The sequence below is a fragment of the Saccostrea echinata genome, unplaced genomic scaffold, assembly GCF_033153115.1.
Source record: "Saccostrea echinata isolate AGI-Se365-2 ecotype Australia unplaced genomic scaffold, CSIRO_AGI_Sech_v1 ptg000025l, whole genome shotgun sequence".
Classification (NCBI taxonomy): Eukaryota; Metazoa; Mollusca; class Bivalvia; order Ostreida; family Ostreidae; genus Saccostrea; species Saccostrea echinata.
In genome coordinates, this window is record NW_026889774.1 from 28,821,302 (window position 1) to 28,847,108 (window position 25,807).

Consider the following 25,807-nt stretch of genomic DNA (forward strand, 5'->3'; position numbering starts at 1 on the left):
AGAGGAAAACTGGGTCAGTATCTAGATGGAGAACCACTGGAACGAGTTGCCATTGACATCCTTGGTCCTTTACCAAGGACCGAGAAGGGTAACAAGTATGTTGCTATCATTGCGGTTTATTATACCCGATGGATAGAACCTTATCCGGTCAAAAACTATATTTTACTAGAAAAGACGTTAATGGTAACCTAACAACAAAACGCTTTGTTAAACGTGATGACTTCAACTTTTCCATCATCAACTTCTCTTATTTATGTAGCAATAAACCATTGTTACCTGTATATGGAGTTTATGTCTCAAATATGACAAGGAGCATACGGCTTGTGTGACCAGTCGACCGGGAATGCTTACTCCCCATGGCACCTGATCCCACCTCAAATGTTTTTAGAGGTCCATGTTTGCTCTGCCCCAAATATTGACTTTTGAGCTTGATTGCTGTTCATTACCATCATATTTCATATTAACATTTTAGGATCTGAATACATAACTTGAAGAAATGTAATGCATGGCTCGCTGGAATTTTCTGAATGTCATTATAATATCGTTTTGTGAATTAAATGTGAGGGCATAATCACATGGCCTTCTCTGTCATTCCCAACCAATTGTAATATGTATAACGCTCATCGACAATAATTCTTATATTTATTTAATATGTCTACAACCTGTATTTAATGGCATAATATCCAAGAATACGTAACAAAATAATCAAGACCACCATCGTTCCTACACAACAATAAACAGGGAGATCAATTCCTACACTGTGTAACACGTCACTTCCTGTGATAAGCTCTTTTTCATTTTGGCACTTCTTGAATATTTGAGGGTTTCCGCACCTAAAAACAAAAGATTGGTATTTTAATGCAAATCAGCAATCAGATGATTTTTTTTAGATTATCAGTGCAGAGGTTCTTTTGTTTTACGTTTACATACTGGTTGTTGCTTACAGCATGGTCTTCTAAAGATTAAGTTACAAATCGGATAACTAAATGAAAATCCTCAGTAATTTACATTTAACACAGTTTAATGGAAAGAGTATAAAGGAAATGCTTTAAAGAATTTAGTCTTGTAATTTATTCTGATATCAAAGATCTTTCTGTTACATTTCAAATAATAAATCAAGTTGAATCTATCTTGAGATCTATTTCCTTTGTTTAACACTTCATATTATAAATAAAGCAAATCAAAAAGAAAATAATACAGACTTGGTTCAACATTTACTGAAATTATTTTGTGTTCAACCTCAATTGTCCCTATCATAATCAAATGACTTAAAACAATATTGGTATGCCGCAAAATACACGTACATCACGGATTTGTAATGTAAAAAGTCCATACCTGAATGGTTCTATATCTCCGAATAAAACAGTCACAATGGCAGCAAAGGGATAGTGCAGGAATGAAGTATACTTAGCCCAAGTAAACCATGTGGGGAAAGACGTGTTAAAAAATCCACCTGTAAAATAAAACAGAGGACATCAAAGAATGAATTCACAATTTTAACTAGGAATGTCAATTTAGTCTATAATTCATATTCGAATATTCAATGAAAGTATTCGAATATATTCGAATATTCGATAAAATAAATAAAATCTGTTTTATCTTAAATATGCATCATGAAAGTTTAAGCGTAGGTATACTTGCATTGGAAGTAAAATTGTATGAAGACTTTTGTAGGTGTACAATAAGAAATTTCATTTAATATTTGTCAATGTTTGAAATAAATAATTGATTTAAATGTAGAAAAGTATAATTTCAATAAATGAAACATGTGTATTTATAGTAGCTCCATCTGAGGAACCAGTCGTCTTACTAAAGGCAACGGTATACTGTTCAGATTTCAATACGTGTAATGAATTACAATTATCTGCCTAATAAGAGATATGATTATAATCTTTGATACAATGTAAACAAATATTTCCATAGACAATTTTCCTAGGTAATTAACTAATTTCCCGATAATGAATATAAAATTCAGGAGTATGTACAACCCGAAATAACCAAGTAATTTACACATTTATTCTGAAATTAAGCTCTTTACAATATTAATTACAGACTAATTCTATCGGACATCCATTCAATGATCAATGAATTTATATCTTCACGCCTTTTAGACATTCTAAGATTTCATTTTGTTGTCCTCGATTATAGATCCGATCATATCTAACTTAGAAAGCTATGAAAGTACGTTTCGTATTATACATAAAGCATTATTGTACAATTCTTTAACACCTTACTCAAAACAAAATACATGTAATGTAGTAAATCTATAAGATAAGAAAGTAGTGAAAGAAATCAGGCAATCGAAATTGATCGCTAGTAAATTAAATAGGGATAATCCCAGCACTGTTCTTATCAAAATTTATTAATCATAGTACTTCTTTTTATGAAATCTGAAAAACATCGAATATTCGAATCTTAAATTCATATTCGAATATCAACTCATGGAATGAATATTCGAATATTCGTTGCCATCCCTAATTTTAACAAATGTTATCTAAGAGCTGGAAGAATTTTTTTGGTTAAATGAAAAAATTGATTTATTTATTCAGGACCTTCTATACGCACCACACCGAAGAGTTTCAAACCATGAAATAGACCAACTCAATGTTTTCACCTTTAAGTTTAACCGATGTAATTTTCTCAAAGTCAAAAACGCATTTTCCAGTATGTAACAAAATTTAATATCCGTTAAAATGTCCTCCATCAAATATAATTCAAATAAGAATGCCGACCTGGATGTATTGTACAGGTAAGGTTGGTCTTGACTGATTTTTTTCTCTCTTGAAAAAATTCTAAGAGACCACTAGTTATAAATGATATGCAAAATTTCAGATATATATGCCACAGAACAATTATATATTAAATAGATGAATCTTTATCAAGTCGTGCCTTCTTAACGTCTTATCTGAAAGTCACGTGACATTCACTTCTTGATATCTAGTGTTTTGCAAAGGAACAATCAAGTGTAAGGTTGGTCCAGGTCAGAGTTGAAGTCATGACCTTGGGTCAGTTCAGAGTTGAAGTCATGACCTCAATATATGTCTTACCTAATATAAGGAATACCACCATCACAGTGTTGACGGCTGTAATGCTGTACTTAAATGTGCGGACACAGGCTCCAATGATGTACCCTATGCTCTGTAAATAAAATATTATTTAGCACACCGCATTTAACGATAAAATACTCTGTGAATTGAATTGTGAATTTCTAATCTATTTTGATTAACCCAGAAAAAAGAATTGTTCCCGTTTATTGCTACTTCTTAGCCCAATTCTTAATAGATCCCTAAATCAGGCGCCGGCGCCATAAAACTTAGATGAGCTCACTTTTGATCTTAATCTCGCCTTACAAAAGGAATATAGTCATGATAGTGGAAAAGTGAGAATAAGATCAAGAGAGAGGTCATCTAAGTTTTACGGTCCCGGAGCCAAGATTTTTTATTTAAATTACAGGTTACCTGAATCAATCTAAAGTGAGGATGGTTGAACATTCATTCAATATGTATATTCTTCCTGTTCCATAAGAACATTTCTGTTAATTTAATATGAATTGAAATTCGCAGACACCCAGAACATATCTACATCCTGACCCAGGCTTGGGAATAGACTTAAGCAGACTTCAGTTAACTATGTATAAAGATGCTTATAATTGAATTAAAGGACAAGATAGGCTCAGACCCCTTTTTGGCCCCTGGTTTGGGTGTCTATTAAGCTATAATTTTGGTAAACCTTGACTGTATTTTCTACTATAGGAATCAATGGAAAACGAAAAATATTTTCAAAAATATATCCCCCCTCTGGCGAAACAAAAACATTCACTTTCACAGGTATCATAAATTATCATCTAACAAATTCATACCAAAGCGTTTGTTGTTTCACTGGGGAACATATGTTTACAGACAAAAAAAACAACAACAAAAATTGTCATTTTTTACATATTTTAAATGAAATTACACATGAAAAATTTTAGTTTATTAAATTTAGATGCTTACTTTTACATAATTAAAGATTCGGAAAGATTTAAGGATCGTTTGTCCAGAAATCAATTAGTATTTCAAAATCTGGTGATGTTTTAAAACCTAATTTCAACGGACAACATTTTCAACACACACTCCTTTTAAAAAGAACTGTAATTAATGAATGATTGATTGATTGTATGCTGTTTTACGTTCCGTTAGAGAATTTTTCACTCATATAGAGATGTCACCATATACCGGTGAAGGGCTTCAAATTTAGACCTTTACTAGGCACTCAGGGCCATTGAGCAGTGAGGTTTCTTTATCGTGTCAACGCCTACCGTGACACAGGGCCTCGTTTTTTAAGGTCTCATCCGAAGGACCCGCAACTTTCACTTCAAAGTGCCAAGCGCTTGGCGATGGAACAGTTGCTACCTATTTTTTATCGACTTAGGTCAGTCGCGGCCGTGATTCGAACACGCGACCTTCCGATCAGGAGCGAGCGCTCTACCGACTGAGCTACCGTGACGGTCGAGCTGTAATTAAAAGAAATTAACTATTTGACAGTGGTGATAAAATTCCAAAAAAAGTTTTAATGGCCAAATTGCCCTTAATGTTGAATTAAATGGGTGTAAAATGTAAGCGGGAATCGAGATTTAGAGTTCGTAGTTCTTTGTAAAGTATGCTATTTTGTCATCCTCTTGTTGCTTCTGTGTATGGTTATTATGTATGGTTAAAATTATTTCTGGTTTTAAAACAAACATAATTTAAAGTCTCAATTGCAATCTATTACAATTTTAACCGTGTTTATATATTTTTATCAAAAAAGGGACAAAATTTGGCCATTACCATACATGTACCTTGTCCTTAGGTCTTCAAGTATTAAAGAAATGTTGAGAAATTCAATACCCAATCTCAATTTCTTACCTGAGTGGTAAAACAATTCAGAAGATTTATTCCTAAATAAATGGCAAACTGCACCGGTCCCCCAATCCCTGCCAACCAGTACATGGCCGAAAGCTGGGCAATAGGCACCACAATCATCATTGGAAGTTCACTGACCATCTTAGCCGTGTAATAGGCAGACAGGCGGTAGGCACCTGCTCTTCTCTCTTTCCTCACAACCTCTCGTTCTCCAATAACTTTAAAATGTAAAATGTATAATATATATATTTATGATATTAAATTTACGGAAGTAATTTGGGAATGAAATCAAAAGAAATTCTAATTTCGAAAGTCCTAAACTAAATGTGGTGTCATAAGAAGTTTAGATTTGACATATTGAGTACCGGTAATGTTTCCACTAAGCATTTTTGAAAACACATTTTATTTTTGTAGTAAAAGATCTTTTATTGCCTCCTTTTTACATTAAAAAAAATCATCAAAAAACATTTGCAATGAGTTCAGTAAAATTTAATTAAATAATTCTTAGTACATAAAATAGGATACATGTATGTGTTTAGGTTGCAGCTCTAAATTAAAATATATGATGAATAAATAAGAAAAATAAAAGAACAGTGAATTTTAATGACTGTTCAAAGCAGAAGCAAAAAATACAACTTACAACTGGTAACAGCATCAGTCACCATTGCGAATCCCCAATATACCAGAGGAAAGAAAACCTGTCAAAAATTCGTATACAGTAAAGCACGCTTATAACGAAGTGCCAGGTACGGATGATATTGCTTCGTTATAAGAGTAATTTGTTACATTCGTTAAGTTTACTATATTTTAAAATCTCGGGGAATGAACATCACTTCGCTGTAAGGGTCAATTCATTATAAGCGGCAGTGTTTTATTGTAGTTTTTAATAAAAGCAAATTTCTATGAATCTGAAATCATAGAAGAAGGAAACTGAGATTTCTCACCGCTCCCATCCTGTCTCGAAGTGTGTCGTTAGAACTTGGTATCTGATAATAAATAACACAAAAAATACTGCCAACAATCAGGGCGTGAATAAGGTTACATTCGTCAAAAATCCTCCATTTTGATTGTTTTGCATTTCGCCAAGACAACATGCGAAATTGTGTCCAAAATGAGGCTGCCCACTTTGTGTTGAGTGGACGTTCTAGATTGCTTGTTGAAACGTGTTTAAGAGATGAAACATTAAGCACAATCTCTGTAGGATCTGAAATGAAAAAAAAAAAAAAAAACAATACAAAAAGAGCGATGTTCTTGAAAATATACGTTCAAATAATTCATAGATTTAAAAGGTTAATTATTTAATATACATGTATACTCGGTCAAATATTCACCCGTTTTGTGGTATAAAAGAGGAATGACATGACCATTAGATGCTGGTTCATTAGCGTGTCCGTTTGTGAGTGATGGTGCTATTTTTGATGTGCCATCACCATTAATGGTCGACTCCTTGCCATTACCGAGTTCTGCATTTTCGACCTTCACCCTAAAATTTCTAAAAATAATTCTCAGTTTCAAACGGTGTATTACTTAATATCACAAAATTATTTACATGTATTATATAGGTGCATTATTTTATACATATTTTTACATTTGTTATTTCATAAATGATGCATGTATTTGTTGGCAGCGCTATTAGTATCTATAATGACTGTCTCTTCCATATTGTATGTGACTAATCATGCGTGCTCATGTAGTATTTTTGAAATTTTGAATGTTTGAGACTGACAAGTAATTGGTACTCCTTATGTTATGTTCATGAATTTGCCATTGAGGCACAGACATACGCACAAATGTATTCATCTGTCCAAATTTCCTAAAAAAAATCTCTTAGTAGAAGATTTATAAACACACAAAAAATATCTAATGAATTTTAAACTGTCGAATTGTTAAGTTTAGAACTAAAATATCATCGTTTGCTTGTGTATGATGTAAATTTGATTTTAATATTTTTACGACATTGTACTCACTTAGCTTTCTCTGATGCTTCAAGAATTTTATTTACGACTTCGTTATTTGTGGTTAACAGCTCCACTAAAAATGATCACAAAAATTAATTAATAATTAATACAAAAATAAATTTTACTCTTAGAATTGAAAAAAAGTAGTCTTTTGCAATAAATATAAGGAAATAAGATATGGGATATCTTTTTATTTATAAAACTCATGCTTACGCATAATATCAGATGGGTTGTAATGATCAGGAAAGCTTAGGCCCAGTCCACTGAAATACGGGAGTGCTTTGTGGGCATCGCCAAAGTACGCTGCCTACGTTTGAAGAAAACTTTTGAATATTATAACGACAGTGTGAGATGAAAATGTACATGTGGATTAAGCACAAATATTCTTTATGCCTTAAAAATTGTTTCGTACATAAACCTCTACTGAAATGAAGTCTAACATTTCCAATATTTTACTGTCAAAAAAAAATGTTGGACCGTTTAGTGAGATGTTGGACCGCTGCGACATTTTTATGCCATACTTTTTTCTCAACACAGGGTAGATCAGCTTTATCTAATTTGAATTCGCTGGTGTTCGGAAAGGAATTTACCAAGTTAATTCCTCAGTGTGCGTAAACGAAATTTACAAAATTTTGTCATCTTTATTGAAAACATGGACGCCAATGTGCATCACAATAGAAAGTAAAAAATATTATAAAACATTATTTGTCTTCGTTTTTGAACGTTTAACAGAAAGCGTTTTGTCGAACCCTCAAATCAAAGTGTTGCCTTCGGCAAACAGTTTAGTTCTTGGGTCCTACAAAATGCTTGTTGCTCTGGAACCCAGTTAAATGCTATTCTTATGTTCATTTTTCTTACACCAAAGTTCATTAAAACGCTTGAAAATATCCGCCAATTTATAGCCCATGTTTTAAGGACAGATGAAACAAGCAAAAAATGGATACGTGGATTGCAATTTATATTTTTGGACCTACATGTATTTTGGTTGTAAATGGTGAATTTAACAAATTTATAAAATATTAAGAAATTGTAAGCTTTCTATGATGTTCAAACTTCTGTTTTTCTGCAGCCCTCCTTTTAAATCTATAAAAATTCTTATCACTTTATATGACACTATTATGGAATGTTGAATGAAAAATTAAAATCTAAGCGTTTAAACTATTTATCTTATTTGTATAAACATCTATAAAGTTGTTATTTTCATGGTTTTTTAAGAAATCTTTGTTTGTATCATCTGTCCTTAAAAGTAAAAAAAAATATGACGACTGTCTATTAAATACATATAATGTAAAACAAAAAAAAATGTGAAGACCCAGGTGACAGGTGCATGAGAACGACCCTCTACTCTGTTATACGTATGTAAACTCACGCGTCCGTTAACAAGCAATAGTAGAGACGAAAAAATGTGAAAAATCTGACTGGAAGGCTGATGGATAGTGGTCAGTATAGTCTTGTTATATTGAGAAGCAAAGTCCCAGAGTTCCTGCATTAACACATGCGCAGTGCTAGAGCTAGTGTGAGATATCTTTTTTTTTCATTCGTTCTGTATAATTTATTATACACTTTGCATTTAGAATGAAGGGTCAATCCTCTGACATTCGAAATTTTGACTGATTCTGTCATAATTTATAAATGCAGGAAACTGAAATTAATTACATTTGAGCTAAGCTTAAGTGTAGAAATTGTAAATGTTTTAATCATAGTTTATTTCATTAAATTTTTATTCGAATTATTAAAATACATGAAAAGAGAAAAACTTGGGAGAATGAACCGGAAACGTCATATACATGAATAATACAGGTACTATCGTGTAAAATGAATTTAACGTTACTTCTGATAATTAATAGAATTATTGTTTGACTAAAGAATGCTGTTCCCTTACCAGTGTCCAAACATTTGCGCAGGTGAAGTGCATCTACAATTTCATCGATTCGCGCCATCTTATCTGCTTTTGTCACGTGATCAGGAAGTCGTATCATGGCGGTAAACTAAAATTTTCAAACGTTTTTGATGTGGAAAAAATATATGCATTCACAGTCTTTTGGTTTTTTAAGCATAGGAAAATACAGTCTTTTATTTAATGCTTTGTAGTTGGATATGGAATTTATTTCACGACCGGGACAGGGTTCTTTATATATATATATATATATATATATATATATATATATATATATATATATATATATATATATATATATATATATATATATATATTCACGAGTACAGAGCAAGAGTAAAAAAAAAAAAAAAAAAAAAAAACCTTCTCGCGAGTGAAATAAATTCCATATGCAACTAAAAAACAATGAATTGACTGTTTATTACATTTCCCTTTTTTCTTTTGTCCTATTGCCTATTAGGTGTAACGTAATGGCGTCCGTTGTGACGTCATAGCTGGGCTGTTGTGAGACGTCATACCATTCATTTATCCTTTTTCTTGCCTGATTATGGAATACATGCAATGCCAGAAAAAAATATCCAAGACAATCCGTCAATCTTGCATTCATAGTGAGTTCACCGCTTGTTCACCCGTTCAAATTGCGCTCATTTGTTTGTTTATTGTTTAACGTCCCTCTCGAGAATCTTTCACTCATATGGAGACGCCACCACTTGCCGGTGGAGAGCTGCAAATTTTTGACCTATACTCGGCACTTAGGGCCATTGAGCAGTGAGGGATCTTTTTCGTGCCAGCACCTACTGCGACACGGGACCTTCGTTTATACGGTCTCATCCGAAGGACCGGTCTCCACGTCCCACAGTGGGGCTCGAACCCGCGACGTAAGGATCAACTCCTTACTCCGCGACTCTAGAGCGAACGCTCTAACCACTGCGCCACGCGGGCGACCAAATTGCGCTCGTGTTTCGATCCTTTCACTAACCCCATTAAGTTGCGTTCAACGTTCACTCACCATTCGCTCTGCGTTCGTTCATCGTTCGCCCACTTTTCACTTATCTTTTACTCGCCGTTTACGTGGAAATTAAAAAGTTTCGGGAACTGTATGATTTATTAAATATAATGCTTACATAGAGAGTTTCCCTTAGCGTGAGTCTTGAAAGAAATATGTCACTCTGTAGAACATACGCCAGTTTCCGCCGTTGAAGTTTCGTGAAGGGGTTCCCATTGTAAGTTATCGTTCCTGACGTCAGTGTAAGATTTCCCGCCAAAATGTTAAGAAGAGAAGTTTTTCCTGACCCTGTAATATAAATTTTGCCAAATTGATAACTGGAGAAAATATATATTGACTATATTGCTTTTGAACTATTTAACTTTTAATGAAACAAGAATCTTAAATAGAATTTATAAAGCCCTAAACTCAGCTAATGACTACATGTAATGATGTTAATCAACATGTTTGATATTTCGCATACGATTTTGTAAAACCATTTTTGATAATAATCATATCGTATCTTTCTTATTTATGATAAAGTATATACATTGTAAACATAAACATTTTACGATAATTTTAATTTTTTGATCATTTCTTTTACCTTTATACTTATTAAGAGGTCGTAAAGTGAACAAACTTTAACAAAAACGTAATACTGTATATTTGACACATTTTAGTCCAGATTTTCTTTAGCCAAGAAATAATGTCATTGATTGTTTTTTTTTTTTTTCACATTTAGAGATTTAAAACAAAATGACAGTAGATTACGAAATAATTAAGAAAATATTGAAAGTTTACCTGTTGGGCCCATGATGGCCAAGATCTGCCCACTTCTGGCTTTCCCATTTATGTTTGTTAGAATAGTCTTTTCTTTCAAGGTCAAACAAATATCAGTGAAGGTCAAAATGGCGTCGTTAGATCTTGTCTTCATGCTGTTGAGACAGAAAAAATAAATGAGAAATAATTAAGGCTTTATTAATGATAAAACAAATCTCACGAAATTTTCCTAGCAAACTAGCCTTTTTTTTATTCTCCCCAAATTTATGTTTGTATCTAGACTGAAATTCTGTGCAGAAATATGAAAAAATAAAATTCCCAAAATAAATATGAATTTTGTGTAATTTTAATAAATACCATGTTTCATGTAACAAATTAACTGAATCTAAAAACAAAGAAATACAGGATGTATGGATAAACATCCCACTTTCTCCAGATTATAGGTTGCCTAAGGCCTTAATAACGTGAAGACGTGAAAAAGATTTTTTTTTCTTTTCAAGTATATAATTAAGGAATCACTGTTTAGTTAGTAGAGTATGCCAGGGCATCAACGATGGTTGGAAACGTGGGATAATTTGCATAACGGGCGAAGCCTTATATTTCTTATATTTCCAATTCATTGTGAAATAAAATTGTAAATTTAGATTTTAAAAATGTAAACTAATAGATTTAAATTACACGAGGCCTCTCATGTCAATTTCAATAGTCCCCGCCCACTGACGTCAAACACAAAGACAGCCGCACGAGAGTTACATGCATATTAGGCCTCCTTAGAGTCTGACACAAAGACAGCCGCACGAGATTTACATGCATATTAGGCCTCCTTAGAGTCGGACACAAAGACAGCCGCACGAGAATTACATGCATATTAGGCCTTCTTAGCTCCTGACCTTTCGCTTGGCGAAATTTGCATTCCGGTAGAATGATTAAGAAATCAACTCTCCTAACTTTCAAAGAGTTATCACAGAGAAAACAAATAGAAATGGAAATATTTTTCGGAAGGCGTAATAACTCGCATCAAAAGCGTTTGGGAAAGGACTCATTATTGCCTATTGTCAGCATCTATATGGTTAGTTTTCTCGCCAAATGTTAAGGCTTAAGGATTATATATATATATATATATATATATATATATATATATATATATATATATATATATATATACATTTTTTCAACCCTACCCTCGTTTTCATGCAAATAGTTTGTCTGCTTGGTGTCCAAGAGAAAATAAAACTTTTCAATTGTGATTTAATTTTTTTTTTTATCTTATTATCAGTCTAAAAATCACTGTTTCAGAAAAAAAAAAATATTTTGGACCTTACTTTTTCAATTTCGTGCTTATGTCATATTCTATTTCTCACAATGTGTTTTACAAAGATAATTGTTTGATTTACAAAGATTTACAAGTGACACTTCTCGAACACTTGATCTGTTTTTACAAAGAGACAGAGTACTATGTCCCAAGAACAATTTAATCTGTTATAACCACATTGTGTAATCTGTTTTTCATGTCCAAACTTCAGAGTCATTAAGTATATTTAATTACTCAATACCAGTGAATCTTTCGCTTATTTTACTTAATGTCAACACCTGTCATTGCGTAGATTCTTATAGATAGTCATGTATAATTTCAATTATACGAAGGCCAGTCTCGGCCACGTCCTACTCACCAGGACTCTGAGTCCTGGGGCCATTTTGGTCAGATTCGACTCGATCACGTTTGTTTGTTGTTTCACGTTAATTGTTGTCATCGTTAAAACTCGTTTAATAAATAGAGAAACCATCATCATTTATTTTATCTCTGGAATTGCATATTGGTTAACCAAAGGGAAAACGGCACACCTATACTTCGTTTTTTACCTTACGATCACACAGCGCCTCTACATGTACCTATACCTCGTACCCTCTACGCCAACACTCCTTCACCCCGTTCAAACTGCAAATTAACAGACTGAACCTCGGATGCAGTTCCAGACGAATCCTTGGTAACGTCTAAGTCGACACGGTCGCAATATGACCAGGATAACCACACTGGGCCTGATAGTCATGGCTTTCATAATTTTTTGGAAGAGTGCAAGCATCTCCATATAGTGTACATTTTATTCAAATCATGCTAATTTATTTTCTCAAAAGGCCATTTTTTTTAAAAAGCCTTCACTATACTGATGATCATACAATCATATCGTAAATTCTAAATTAACTGGGTGGCAGTATCTACAAAATCAACAACACTATGACAGTGAAAACGCAACAATTAAGACAACAGCTTACAACAGTTTTGATGAACCGCTATTTCCGATTTGAAAAAAAGTGCTCCTCTGTCAGACCAGGTCCTATGCTGTCAGATGTACAGTGCAGATGGTACTTTTAATGTAATCGCATACATACAGTAAGGATGTGCTTTATTTAAAGTCTGTTTTACTCAAGATAGTAACTTTATGATTAAAATATGTACTTACATGCCTCAAACTTTGTTAGTGTCGACTTTAACTTCCCCAATAATCATGGATAGTTATGAAGCTCCAAAATAATCTAACTGCTTGCTTATATGACCCTGTTTGTTCATGTGTTTAGATTCTTTTTTCTATTTAATTTGAAAGCATTATAACCAATTCCACGTGTTTGGTCACGTGTAATACTACTAGCCACGTGTTTACCCCGATTTACTCCAGCCCGGCATGTAATGAAATTTAACAAAAGAGTTCATATGGGTCATTCACGGGATATTTAGGAGTTTACTTATTATTTGTATCTATGTCTAAATTCTATTTATTTTCAAGGCTAAACAATATGTTTACAAGGTATTCGCTAAACACGTTTACCATTATACAACATTAAAACATTAATCCTATTACACGATCTTTTCTGCCATCAATTTTTTCTCAGTGATTTTAAACATTTATTGATACGCTTAACTGAAAAGCCCTTCATGGGTCATATTTTAAAGGTTATACAACTTTCCCTATAATCATACTTTTATTGTGATTGGATTTATGGCACTTAAATAAAGCTTAACAGTGATGGTTTTATCACTGCGAAGCATGTTTATTTATTTGTCTGAAAATTTCGTTATTAATTCAGAATAACCTCGTTTTCGCCATTAGAATATGTTAAGACGCTGTGAGGAACTAACATTTTATACATGTAAATTCACTACCACTGTTTAATGCACTTATAGAGACCCCGTTTTTTTTTATGATCGTCATTTTTTTTATTAAGGTAACATAAGATTGCATCGAAATTGCATTGATATATAATTAATTAAATCTGAAGTATTTTAAACCACAGATAATGAAAGTAATGAAAGTACTTACATGTATTGGAGTTGATTTTAAATAATGCCGTTGTATAGATAAATAAGAACCCCTATCGAGTAATATCTTGGAGTCGAAAATGGGCCTCGGGGTCTGAACAAAATGTATCATCACCCTTAAAATCTGCATACCCTTCATAAAGAAAAACAAAGACTCCCGTGGAATAATAACTAGCTTTTAGATTCTGTATTAAAAGGCGACAACAATTGAGGCCCTTGGGCCCAAATGCTCACATGAGCTACATATACTATAGTTGAGCTGTATGGCTTAAATCAAATTCCTGTCGATGTGCCCTGAAAGGGTAGTGTATTTCAAAGATTATCCCATGACCGACAGATTTTCCTTTGATCTTTACAAGGGTGTATATCTCATATCAACATAAGTGTGGTGATATATTAAATATCACATGTGTGATATAAAGTAAGTGATATCCAACTGTTAGATACAGGGTGTAGGAGGAGCTATGCAAATGAGACAAAAATTCGTTTCTAAATTTTAATGAACTAACTAAAACAAGAAAAAAGCACAAAACATAGCAAATTTCACACAACTGATGACATTTCTAAAATATTGACAATTTCCCGCTCTTCTGGAGCAGAAAACATAGTTTAAATCAAAGCACAAATTACAAACTGACAAAAAATAAATTGACACGGAGCGATTCTCGAAGCAGATAACGTTATCTCCTATATAAATTCGCACATCCTGTGCAAGCTGTTTAGGTAGAATATTGGAATTTTCCTCCCTGGCATCCTCCAGTTTTCGAATAATGGCATTCTCCTTCTCCACACAAATGTTTGAAATCACTGTTTACAAAAAAGACATTGACACGGAGCAATTCTCGAAGCGGATAACTTTATCTCCCATAGGAATTCGCACATCCTGTTCAGGGTGTTTAGGTAGAATAGTAGAATTTTCCTTCCCGTCATCCTCCGGTTTTGGAATAATGGCATTTTCCTTCTCCACGTCGTCACACTGTTTCAGGGATTTTTTGGTGTGGCTCCAGTGCTTGACTTACTTCAAGGAGTTGTTGCTCCGATTGCCTTTTGTAGGTTCTAACTGCGGAACTACGGTGCCCCGTTCTCTCCATGATCTGTTGCTCTTCAAAACCTTTAGTGTAAGTAAATATTGAAATTATTAATTCAAGTCACGTACACGATATAACTAGCATACTTTTACGTCATCAAACATAAAATATTTCCCCCTTTTTAAAGACAATTTAACTTAATCTTGGCTTACCGGACTGAAACAATGTCGTTGCACAGGTCCGTTTCCCCGAGTGATTTGAAAAGTTCCCCACAAACCCTGCCTCGGCACACATGGTCTTGATAATGGTACCCAACTTGTTTGTTGACCCCTATAGGCTGGATTCCGAAACGTGGTTCGGGTCCCGGGAGTGGTCGTCTATAGAATGATCCTTCCCCCACCAGAGAAATGTAGGACGAATAAACATCAAACAAACTGCGGAGTGTACCGGATTCTGAGTAGTGGCGTATCGTCTTGGCAAGAATGTTTCTCTGGTGTAATCCTCCGGAGAAATTCTTTGACGTGCGCCCACAAAATTCAATGTTTGCCTTGCCATCAGAATCGCCACATTTGATTTGACATACCTCTAATTTTCGGTGCTCATCTAGTCCACGGAGTCCAAAAAGTTTGCAGTTGTAATAAAATACAGTGTTAATGTAACTCTTTGAAGTATGCGATCCCAGTAATTTTTTCTCCCACAGGACGTCTTGTTCCGGCGTTAACGGATCCGCTTGCTTTATAGACACTCCTATTCCTTGGGATGCTAGCTCCTTCATTCGCGCGTCTAGAGTTTTCCTGAAGTCGTGGAAACGGGCATCTTTGACATCTAAAAAGTTCATATCATGAACAACTTCCTCTCGCATGTACCGTAGAATACCGGAACAGATTTGATATAAAGTTCTCGGGGGGTAGGGGGAACCATCTGCACGCCTGGCTTCAATCACAAAACATGATAGAGTATACGTAAGTTCTTGGTATGTACTTGTGAGGATTTCGGGAATGATTTTAAAATCAAGTTGCTGTTGGTTACGCTGAGATTTCCAGTCGTTGAACACTTTAACTGCCCATGAAGTGTTACGGCGCGTGTTTTTACTTTCTTGATTTTTTTGAAGTGCACTTATCTCAGTAGCTGAGACAGGTTTTCCGAATCTAGTAGTAGTATTTTCAGTCCATTCCGTAAAATTTTCCCGTTTTAATTCCGGAAAGGCGTCCAAACACCAATTCTGTATATCGAAATTCCCAAAGTCCTGGCCATTTAAATCAGATTGACTTAGTTCGTACATCTGAACTGCCTGACTCAACTGAAAATCATCCTCGTCGTAGGCTTGCTGAAAAACGGCGTTTAATTTCAATTCGTTATTCTGAACTCCTTCTGTCATCTTCGTCAAATCATAGTACAAATGAATTGATTATCTCAAAAATTGGTCACGTGGTACAGTACTAAGAAAATTACCAAATTTGGAAAATCGTTACTTAGATACCAAAACCCTTCACGTTAAGACTATCACGTGGTTCTGTTTCAGAGTCTTTATTAGTTGATGCAAAGACAATACCAAATATGGGAAAAGGTCAAATGAAGGGTCATGGAACAAATAAATTGATGATCTCAAAAAATTGGCCACGTGGTACAGTACTACGAAACTTACCAAATATGGAAATCTGTTACTTGGCTACCAGTTAAGACTATCACGTGGTTCTGTTTCAGGGTCTTTATTAGTTGATGCAAAGAAAATACCAAATATGGGGAAAGGTCAAATGAAGGGTCAAGGGATAAATCAATTACATGATTGACAGCTCGATGATGCATACAAAATATCGTTTCGTTATTGCAAACTCGGAGGCCAACGCCTCCTCACGTGCAATAACTCAACGATATTTTGTATGCATCATCTCGTGTCATCATGTAACTATTACATGTCAAACATACATGTAGATCCTTAAACATTTTTAATGTTCAAATAAATATTTAATAGAATTGGAACTCTAAAATATAATAGCTGACCATAATTAAGTAGTTGAAATTTTGAAACAACTGACGAAGTTTGATGATTCTATGAAAACCTGCAATATTAAAAAATATATAAATTGAAAATGATAAGCCATAAAATTCAGAAATTAGGACACGGGGACCTACTTTTTGGTTGACACACTTTATGGCCCCATAATGCATAAGCTGACAAGACTTGATGACCATAGGCATCAAAGTGTCCAAGATATGTATCGAAATCACTTTGAAATGAGTATCTGCAAAATTGAAAAAGTAGGTCACCGTAATCTACTTTTGAGTCAACATGACATGAGGTCCTAAGATGCATCAATTGGCAAAATTTGATGATCCTAGTCCTTATATTGGACAAAATATCAAAGTTTTAACAAAACATTATTTTAGGTCAACTTTGAAGTGACCTTGAGACCACGCCTTTTGTTTCAGGATGAAGCCTTGAACAATTATAAATTTACAATATATCCTCATCCTTTTGCATAACTTTGCTAATAGTCTACTCAGTTCTTCTTAAAAAGAAGATATTTAAGCGACCACTACTTCTGTTTTTATTCCCCTTATTATCCCCACTTATTTAAAGGTCGCATCCATGTTTTTTGTTTTTAGTAGAAAGAAAAGCAATCTGACCAAGGATACTTTGTGACAAGTTTGACAAAAATGCCAAGGGGTTCTTGGGATATGGCGCATATTCCAAAAAAGTTTATGCACAACGCAAAAATAGCTATAACATTAGCTCTTTGAGCCTTCGGCTCAGAAGAGCTTAAAACCCATTCTTTACGCACTGAATTGATACAATTTTCACTCCATACTGAATACCAAACACTGTCCCTGGGTATGGATATTTTGATCCTGAAATCAATAGGTTTTCTCCTTTTGTCAACATTAATCTCTGTAGGAAGAATTAGATTGAACGGCCAATGAGTGATTATCTGTTTTACTTTGACCTTTAGATCCTCAAATGTAAAGGCATAGGCTTGTTCAAATGGGATTTACTCTCCAGCAAACAGATATAGACCATATTATGTCCACAGCACTTTTATGGACTCATGGTAATTAATTCGGACCTTTCCATCCATTATATATATTATAAATATGTTTCAAAATATTCTAGGCATCTATAAGTATCTACTCTTGATAAAATTGTTTTAATTGCATTGTAAAATTACCAGCATATGAGAGAGTTTTGTATGAATTGAAAAACAAGGAAAAATTCTTAATTACATTATGGGATGGATGACTGGTCACCGAATATTTTTTCGTAGTGAAAATCAAACACTAAACGCAAAAAGACCACAATGAAGGTAAAAGATACGCTCAATCTTTTTTTTTTTTTTTTAATTTTTACGGTTAACGTATTTTCTTTAATAATATACCTCAGAGAGTATGGCGGAATGATTTCATAGTTTTTTATTCCATTTATTAAGAGAACAACTTATTTGTATATGACTATTCAATAATTAATAAATTGAGAAATTGAAACGTATTTTTTTTCATAATACATGTATTTATTTGATATTCATCATGAATTGTTTATGTAAAACTAATGAACCTTCTAATTTGACAGACAAAAATGTTATGTTCATAACATTTCCATAAATGCTCAATTTTCAAACTAGTGAAAGATTTTAATCTATTCCCCCTTTCCATTCCTCACGTATGGTGGTATATTTCTGCATCCACTTGTCAGATGTTTATGTCGACTTGTCAGATGTTTATTTTTACTTGTCAGATATCAAAGTCAGCTTGTCGGATAATTCTGTTGACTTATCAGATAAAAATCACCACGACATCAACTTGTCATCATAATATCTGACAAGTCGACATAATTTTCTGACAAGTAGATATAATTTTCTGACAAGTTGACATCATTATTTGACAAGTCGACATAATTTTCTGACAAGTCGACTTGTAAGATGTTATGTCGACTTGTCAGATAACGAATATGACTTGTAGAATATTATGTTGACTTTTCAGATAACTATGTTGACTTTTCAGACAACTATGTTGACTTGTCAAATGCTTAGGTCGATATGTCAGAAAATGTGTTGTCAACTGATGTCATAAACTGGGCATGGACACATTTTCATGTTGAATCTTTAAGCACACGAATAAGAGATAAGTCAACAAAAAGATCTGACAAGTCGACATAATTATCTGACAAGCTTAAGGCAGAAATATGCCACCATACTCACTATAGCTGAAATACAGTTAAAAGCATTCCAGATATATATACAACTTTTGACCACTAGCAGTAAAAGTAATTTGATGACAAATATCATGCTTACATTTTCCTGTTGAATTCACTAACTGTATATTTTTTTTATTCATATAATTACAAAGAAATAAATAAAAATAATCCATTCAGAAGAAACAGAGCAAAGTTTGTCAATTTTTGACGTAAAAAGTTTAAAAATTATCACTTAAAAATGAGAAGATTTCAATAGCATATGTACATATAAGAAAATTTTCATTTGTCCATATAAAGGGTATTATGTTCAAGAGCTCTATGAATAGGAGCTTTTTTTATATGCATATAATGGAAGGTTTCCTAGAAGGAAATGGTCAATTTTCAAAACATTCACATTACTTAATTATATACTTCCTATATTCCATGCAGACCTATTACCGGTATCTGTAATATATAATGATTCAACCGTTAACTGTTTACATCCAACTTGAGCCCGATGTTCTAATCGGGTAAACGAAGTAAACCATCAAAATAAGTATCCAACAATGGCCCCACAGTTGGTATAAACATGCCAGACAATTCAAAGACCAGGTTGTACATGTATTTGCAAGCAAGTTCATAATAACGAGCATAGAATTTGCGAAATGTTAACTTTAAACGGAATTGCTATAAGTCCTGTAACACCAATTTATTTTTAAATAGCACGTCTCAGTTTAAAAATCAATTCTACAGAGCATACTCCTGCATAAAATATGGAAATAATGAACAGTATTCAAACTCAAAAGTCCATTGAAACAATACAAATCGGGAGCAAAGCAAACACGGACCTCTTGAAACATCAGAGGAGGGATCAGGTGCCATGGAGAATTAAGCATCCCCTGCCAACCACTCGCCGTGTTCTTACTGTCATGATCGGGGAAACGGAAAAATCCGTAGACAATTCAGTATTTAAATAATGATCTAACAATTAGTATGAAAAACGTCAGTCAGCATTCGACTTAATGATAGATTGTATTTGCTCACAAGGTCATTGTACCGACCATAGCACTTGCGAAATGATGACTTAAAACAAGACTGTTGATATCCTAGTTTCATCTACTTGTTTGTCAAAAGCTGACTTTTCGATTAACGGAAACTGGCATTTTTAAAGTGATTTAATCTTTAATATTTTGTCTAGACTGTTTTGACATTATGATTATGATACTAGCAATAGGGATTAACACTTCCATGTGTAATGTTTACCAGTGAGTGATTGTTAAATGTAATGAGGCAAAATAATGCAAAATGTAATTTGCAAAAACATAGCTTTTTCAGTATCTTAGTTATTACTTTTTCAAAGTATATAAAAGTTTTAACTATTATATATATAATAGTTAAAACTTTGATGTACTTTGAAAAAGTAATAACTTTGATACTTTAGTTTATCTTTTCATTTACTACAGTATACAATAATATATAGTATTTACATGTATATTACAAAGTGTATGAGATAAAAATATGTCACGATGGACCCTGCATTATACACTGAAAGGGAAAAATGCATATTTTTGATTGGTCTACTACAATCAAGGTTGCCGGCATTGCGCAGTGGTTAGAGCGTTTGCTCTAGAGTGGCCATGTACAGAGTTATCCTTTCGTCGCGGGTTCGAATCCACCTGCGGAAAGTGGAGAATGGTCCTTCTGATGAGTCCGTATTAAGCTAGGTCCCGTGTCGCAGTAGGCGCTGGCACATAAAAGATCCCTCACCTCAGTGAGGTCAGAATTTGTAGCCCTCTATAGCTACCGGCAAGTGGTGGCCATATGAGTGAAAAATTCTCGAGAGGGACGTTAAACAACAACCAAAACTACAATTGAGTATAAACATGGTAAAATTGTTCTGGATTTATATTGGCTTTAAATAATGTCTAGAAATTAATACTCGATAGAAAATCACCAACTTTGACTCTGGCGTCAAAAAGTAATTTGCATGTGAGCTTCGGGTTGAAAGCTATGTATCAGGAATTGTGGATAAGACGAACCATTTTTGCAATCTCTGGTGATGTTTTTGAAAATGTCCGGTGAAAATTTGAACAGAGTTAGACCCTCAAAGATAATACGCCTTACTGAAATTCTAAGAGGTCTGATTATAATCTTACTAATGCAACGACATCATCAGAATGAACTTGCTGAGCAATTTAAAATGTTCCAGGCCAATTCACTGTATCGCAGTTAGAACGAAGATCATTGTAAGAAGGAGCGTTAAACACCACCCAAGAAGCGAACGTTTTCAGGGGGCAGCGGTACTTCCGCACAGGGAAATCCTTGTAATCCACTAACGGAACAGGTTTCAAACTGCAAGCGAAACTGCTAGTACCATTTCTGGACACTTCAATGCTGATTAGAGAGAAAACGGTCCGCAATAGTCCCACTGAGGAAGGCATCAAAACATACATGCCTTCCTTTTACAACCAAGCAATTATGGGACGAATTTGACTTCAAACGTCACCACTGAGCCGAGGCAAGCTCTTATGGTGGTGTAAAATCTCATCCCTTTTCGAAGACTCAAACATCAGATTTTTTTGTTTTTTATTTTGTTTTGTTTTTGTTTGTTTTGTTTTGTTTTGTTTTTTTTTTTTTGTTTTTTGTTTTTGCTTAAAACGATACCAGCTGCTGTGAATGCGGAATGACGACGCCCGCAATATAGATTTTTGAAATTTTGAATACTAAAATTCCGACCCCTACTCCTTACAGTATTAACTGCCGTGCAAAAATGACGTTTAATTCAATATTATGCCTTGCTTATGTCAATTATGCTTGAAATAATACGCAAAACTGTATTTAGCGATCATTCTGTCACATAATAATAGATGGAAACTTCTCATATTTATATGTGCGTTTCTTTTTCCTTTCAGTATATGAAATCAGTAAACATAATTTCATCCAAAAATATCAATAAAAGATTGTGAAAAAGTAATAGTGAATTATTACAAATTATAATCAGACGAAATACATGTACAGTTGTATTATGTAAAGTCAAGGTACTACATAAGCATGAAAAAAGATTATGAACAGTGATCAATCTAAATATTCTACAAACAAATACATTTGTGAACAGGACATAAACCTCGGATTCCCAGAAATTCCAGAGGTGGGATCAGATGCCTAGGAGGAAAAAGCATCCTCTGTTGACCGGTTACACCCACCGTGAGCCCTTTGTATTGATTAGGTAGACAGAACATTCCATAGACAAATTTAGTATAAAAACAAAAGCTTAACAACTGGTATAAACATTTCAGCAAAAATAACACCCAATTATAGGCGTTATTTGCTACATGTAACAAGGTCATTATATCGACTATAGAATTTACGAAATGCTGCCTTACAACGATGTTCTTGAAATCTCTGTAACAGCAGCTTATCTCTCAGTAGCCTGCTTCGGTTTAAAAATGAATTGTATTCAGAGCAATCTATTTAGTATTGAATAAGATGGGAGATACAATATCAGATAATTTGGAAATAATCGTTCCATGCTTGCATTTGATGGACATCATTTCTGTACACATTTCCGAATATTTAGATCTGTTTTAACATAAATGAATGTGTTTTGAGATAATATATTCCATATACATATCTTTCAATTAATCATTCCTTAACATATTTGATCAGTTTCTCCCAAAAGTCGTCATAAGCGCAGGATTCTTCGGGATATTCAATAAAACAATCTTTTTTCACAAGGTCCATAACTTTACTCGGATAGCCACTGCTGTAAACTTCCGGTAACAAGATCAGAATAACAAAATTTGTGTTTCCACGATCCTTGATTTCCTCCACTTTAGCCATGTTGAGCTCGTAGTCACGCCACTTTGACTTTAAATATCTTTTGGAATCAATACATAGAACCTTTTCACTTTCATCAATTCCAGTCATTATAGAATCCACTTTTGATAATCCTGGGAGATAATCTCTATCTCTTACAAGAAGTCGTAATCCAGCATTGGTTTCAAGCCGAGGTATGACATCTCTCCGTACAAAAGTTCTCTCCATACCAGCATAAGATAGAAAGGCGTCGTATTCATAGTTTAAACTTGTAGAATTATGAACATTCCGTATGTCCCTAATTCGGAATTTTAGTTTAGTTTTGTATATAATATAACGAATTTTTCATCTATTTCTAACCAGTAAAAATCCTGTCAACAAGCTTATACATACAGCAAGTGAAACAGAGCCTGCTATATACCAAGTCAAAAATGATCTACAGTTGCGCTCTAAAATAGAAATGGACCGATCCAGTTTTTCAAATGAAAATTTGAATTTTTCAGGCGAGCACTGATATTGCTGAATATCTACAAAATTAGCTTTATTTATCCTTAACCATTTAAGAAACTTTTCATTCTCACAGGAACAACCTAATAGATTACCAGAAAGATCAACGATTAACTTAGATCTCCGAAAGGCGTTCTCCAAATCTTCGCGGGTTTTTTCATCAAAAGATCTTATTCGATTCTGTGATAGGTCGATCAAAGATAAATTTGCCATATGATCAATTTTTAAATTCCATCTTGATATCTGGTTGTCACTGACATTTAAATACTTCAGCCTCGAGGAATTTTTCAGCAGCAAGTTTGGAAGTTTAGAAATTCTACAGAATGAAATGTCTAAGTTCTCAAGGGTTAAAAAAGACTTAAGCGTTTCTCCCATTACATCTTTCTCCAAATCGTGTCCTATGTCATTGTGGGACATATTTAAATTCTGGACTTGGCCACCATCATTAAGTATAAATGGAGATACGTGGGAGCAAAAATTATTTGAAAAATCCAATGTTATTTGAGTATTTGTATGTTGAAAATAAACAGGACCTTCCAAAGAGTACCCAAAGTTATTCCGTGGATTTACAATCGGTGCAGAGACTCGGTGCAGAGATAAAAATTCTTGAAACCTCAAAATAAATTTTACTAGCGTAAGCATATATTTCTTCTAAATTTTTTGGATAAATGATAGTCACGTTCGTGCTAGTGCCTATTGTTTTAGGAGTTTGGTAATTTCTAACTTCTTCGCAACTGAAAACAGCATCATTGCACAATTCAGTCTTTTCTCTACAATTATTAATAAGCGAATCATCAAGCTCTGGTGGGTACTTTTGAAAGCTCACGTTGTATACTCTCAAGTTTTCTAAACTGCTAAATTCAAAGTAATATTTCCCAGTTGTTAATTTGTTTTCGGCCACCGATAATTTCTCTAAAGTTTTTGGAAGATTTCGTAAAACTCCTGGAGCAAAATATTCCAATCGGTTACTGACTACATATAATTCTTTCAGGTTAGTGTATTTAAGAGAAAAAAGATGATGACATTTTATTTGTGTTCCAACTCCGGCTACGCAATTTATTCCATTGATATTCAAAGATTTTAGCCTAGTTTTGTTCAAATTATTTGTTACATTAGGCAGGGATGCAAACCCTAGCTTGCGATTGTAGGAAATATTAAGATATTGTAATTTTGGCATGTTGCTGAATGATCCCTTATCAGTATCCTTTACATTGCAGTAGGAAATATCCAAAACCTCAAGGAATGGAAAAGTTTCAAACATTTGCGAATCGATATAATCAAGATTACAATTTCCAACATTTCCCGACATATCTAAAACTTTAAGATTCTTTAAACGCAAGAAACTTTTTCCAAACTTTGTGCTTGCTATTCCATTCATTTTTACAATTGAAAGAAAATATAGATTTGCAAAAGCACCTCCTGGAAAAGCTATGTTATATTGCCTGCCACTGTTTCCTTTTAAGTTCAGTACCTCTAAGGACGACAGACTTTTAAAAAGTTTCTCGAAATTTGAATATTTCAACTGATTTCCCTCTAAGTTGAGAAACCTAAGTTTTGTTAAATGTTCGAACGCATTTTCATCAACAGTCGTTAAGTTATTATCAGATAAGTCGAGGGATATTACCCTTTTTGGCAGTTTTGTACTCTTTGACTCAATACTTCTTATCTTGTTGTCACGTAACAACGTGATGCTGTCATTCATATATGGTATAACAGTAAGATTCCGTTGTGAACAATTCACACGAATTCCATTTTCGTATAAAAAACAATCACACTCAATCCTATCAAACCAACAAGAAGTAGTCTCCACTGCCTCAATTTGAAAAAAATCTATAAATATTGTCACAGAAAACCAGATGAGATTCCGTACTCTGTTATTCTTCATAGTTTTTGCTGCAGAAATGTCGTTATGTTCTGTGTGTTTCAAGAGAAGATACTAAATGATGTATTACTTAACATGTGTAAGTTAAAAAGATATTCATGTGCATGAAGAAATCGCTTAAATCGTGTAATACTTGTACAAGTAACGCGAACATTTCACGTTGTAAAAGTTTTAATTACATTTCTGTCGCCCACGTGGCGCAGTGGTTAGAGCGCTTGCTCTAGAGTCGCGGAGTAAGGAGTTGATCCTTACGTCGCGGGTTCGAATCCCACTGTGGTACGTGGAGACCGGTCCTTCGGATGAGACCGTATAAACCGAGGTCCCGTGTCACAGTAGGTTCTGGCACGAAAAAGATCCCTCACTACTCATGATCAATGGCCCTGAGTGCCGAGTTTAGGTCAAAATTTGCAGCTCTCCACCGGCAAGAGGTGGCGTCTCCATATAGGTGAAAAATTCTCGAGAGGGACGTTAAACAATAAACAAACAAACAAAATTACATTTCATTCTCATAGTTTTATGACATAGGTTTTGTATTTGTTTGAGATACGTGTAAAATTATTATGTGCTTCGAAGGAAAACTTTGAGGACAATTA

The 25,807-nt window shown here is 34.0% G+C and overlaps 3 protein-coding genes and 1 pseudogene across 3 annotated transcripts; all 4 read right to left on the reverse strand.

The window, feature by feature from the left end:
• Positions 1 to 655: 655 nt before the first annotated feature.
• LOC133192373 (uncharacterized) lies at positions 656 to 10,654 on the reverse strand. The gene is made up of 11 exons (XM_061328389.1): positions 10,522 to 10,654; positions 9,860 to 10,029; positions 8,721 to 8,826; positions 6,848 to 6,911; positions 6,212 to 6,363; positions 5,825 to 6,084; positions 5,521 to 5,578; positions 4,884 to 5,098; positions 3,048 to 3,138; positions 1,336 to 1,453; positions 656 to 833 (listed from the first exon to the last, which is right to left on the reverse strand). Exons 1-11 carry the CDS (start codon positions 10,652 to 10,654, stop codon positions 656 to 658), a joined length of 1,545 nt encoding a protein of 514 aa, XP_061184373.1.
• A 3,785-nt stretch (positions 10,655 to 14,439) lies between these two features.
• On the reverse strand, positions 14,440 to 16,219 carry LOC133192374 (uncharacterized; annotated as a pseudogene).
• Positions 16,220 to 22,548: 6,329 nt separating this feature from the next.
• Positions 22,549 to 23,190, reverse strand: LOC133192808 (toll-like receptor 4). The gene has a single exon (XM_061328817.1). It carries the CDS (start codon positions 23,051 to 23,053, stop codon positions 22,652 to 22,654), a length of 402 nt encoding a protein of 133 aa, XP_061184801.1. The 5' UTR covers positions 23,054 to 23,190; the 3' UTR covers positions 22,549 to 22,651.
• Positions 23,191 to 24,051: 861 nt separating this feature from the next.
• LOC133192375 (toll-like receptor 4) lies at positions 24,052 to 25,217 on the reverse strand. Its single transcript, XM_061328390.1, has 2 exons — positions 24,159 to 25,217; positions 24,052 to 24,066 (listed from the first exon to the last, which is right to left on the reverse strand). Exons 1-2 carry the CDS (start codon positions 25,215 to 25,217, stop codon positions 24,052 to 24,054), a joined length of 1,074 nt encoding a protein of 357 aa, XP_061184374.1.
• Positions 25,218 to 25,807: the final 590 nt, after the last annotated feature.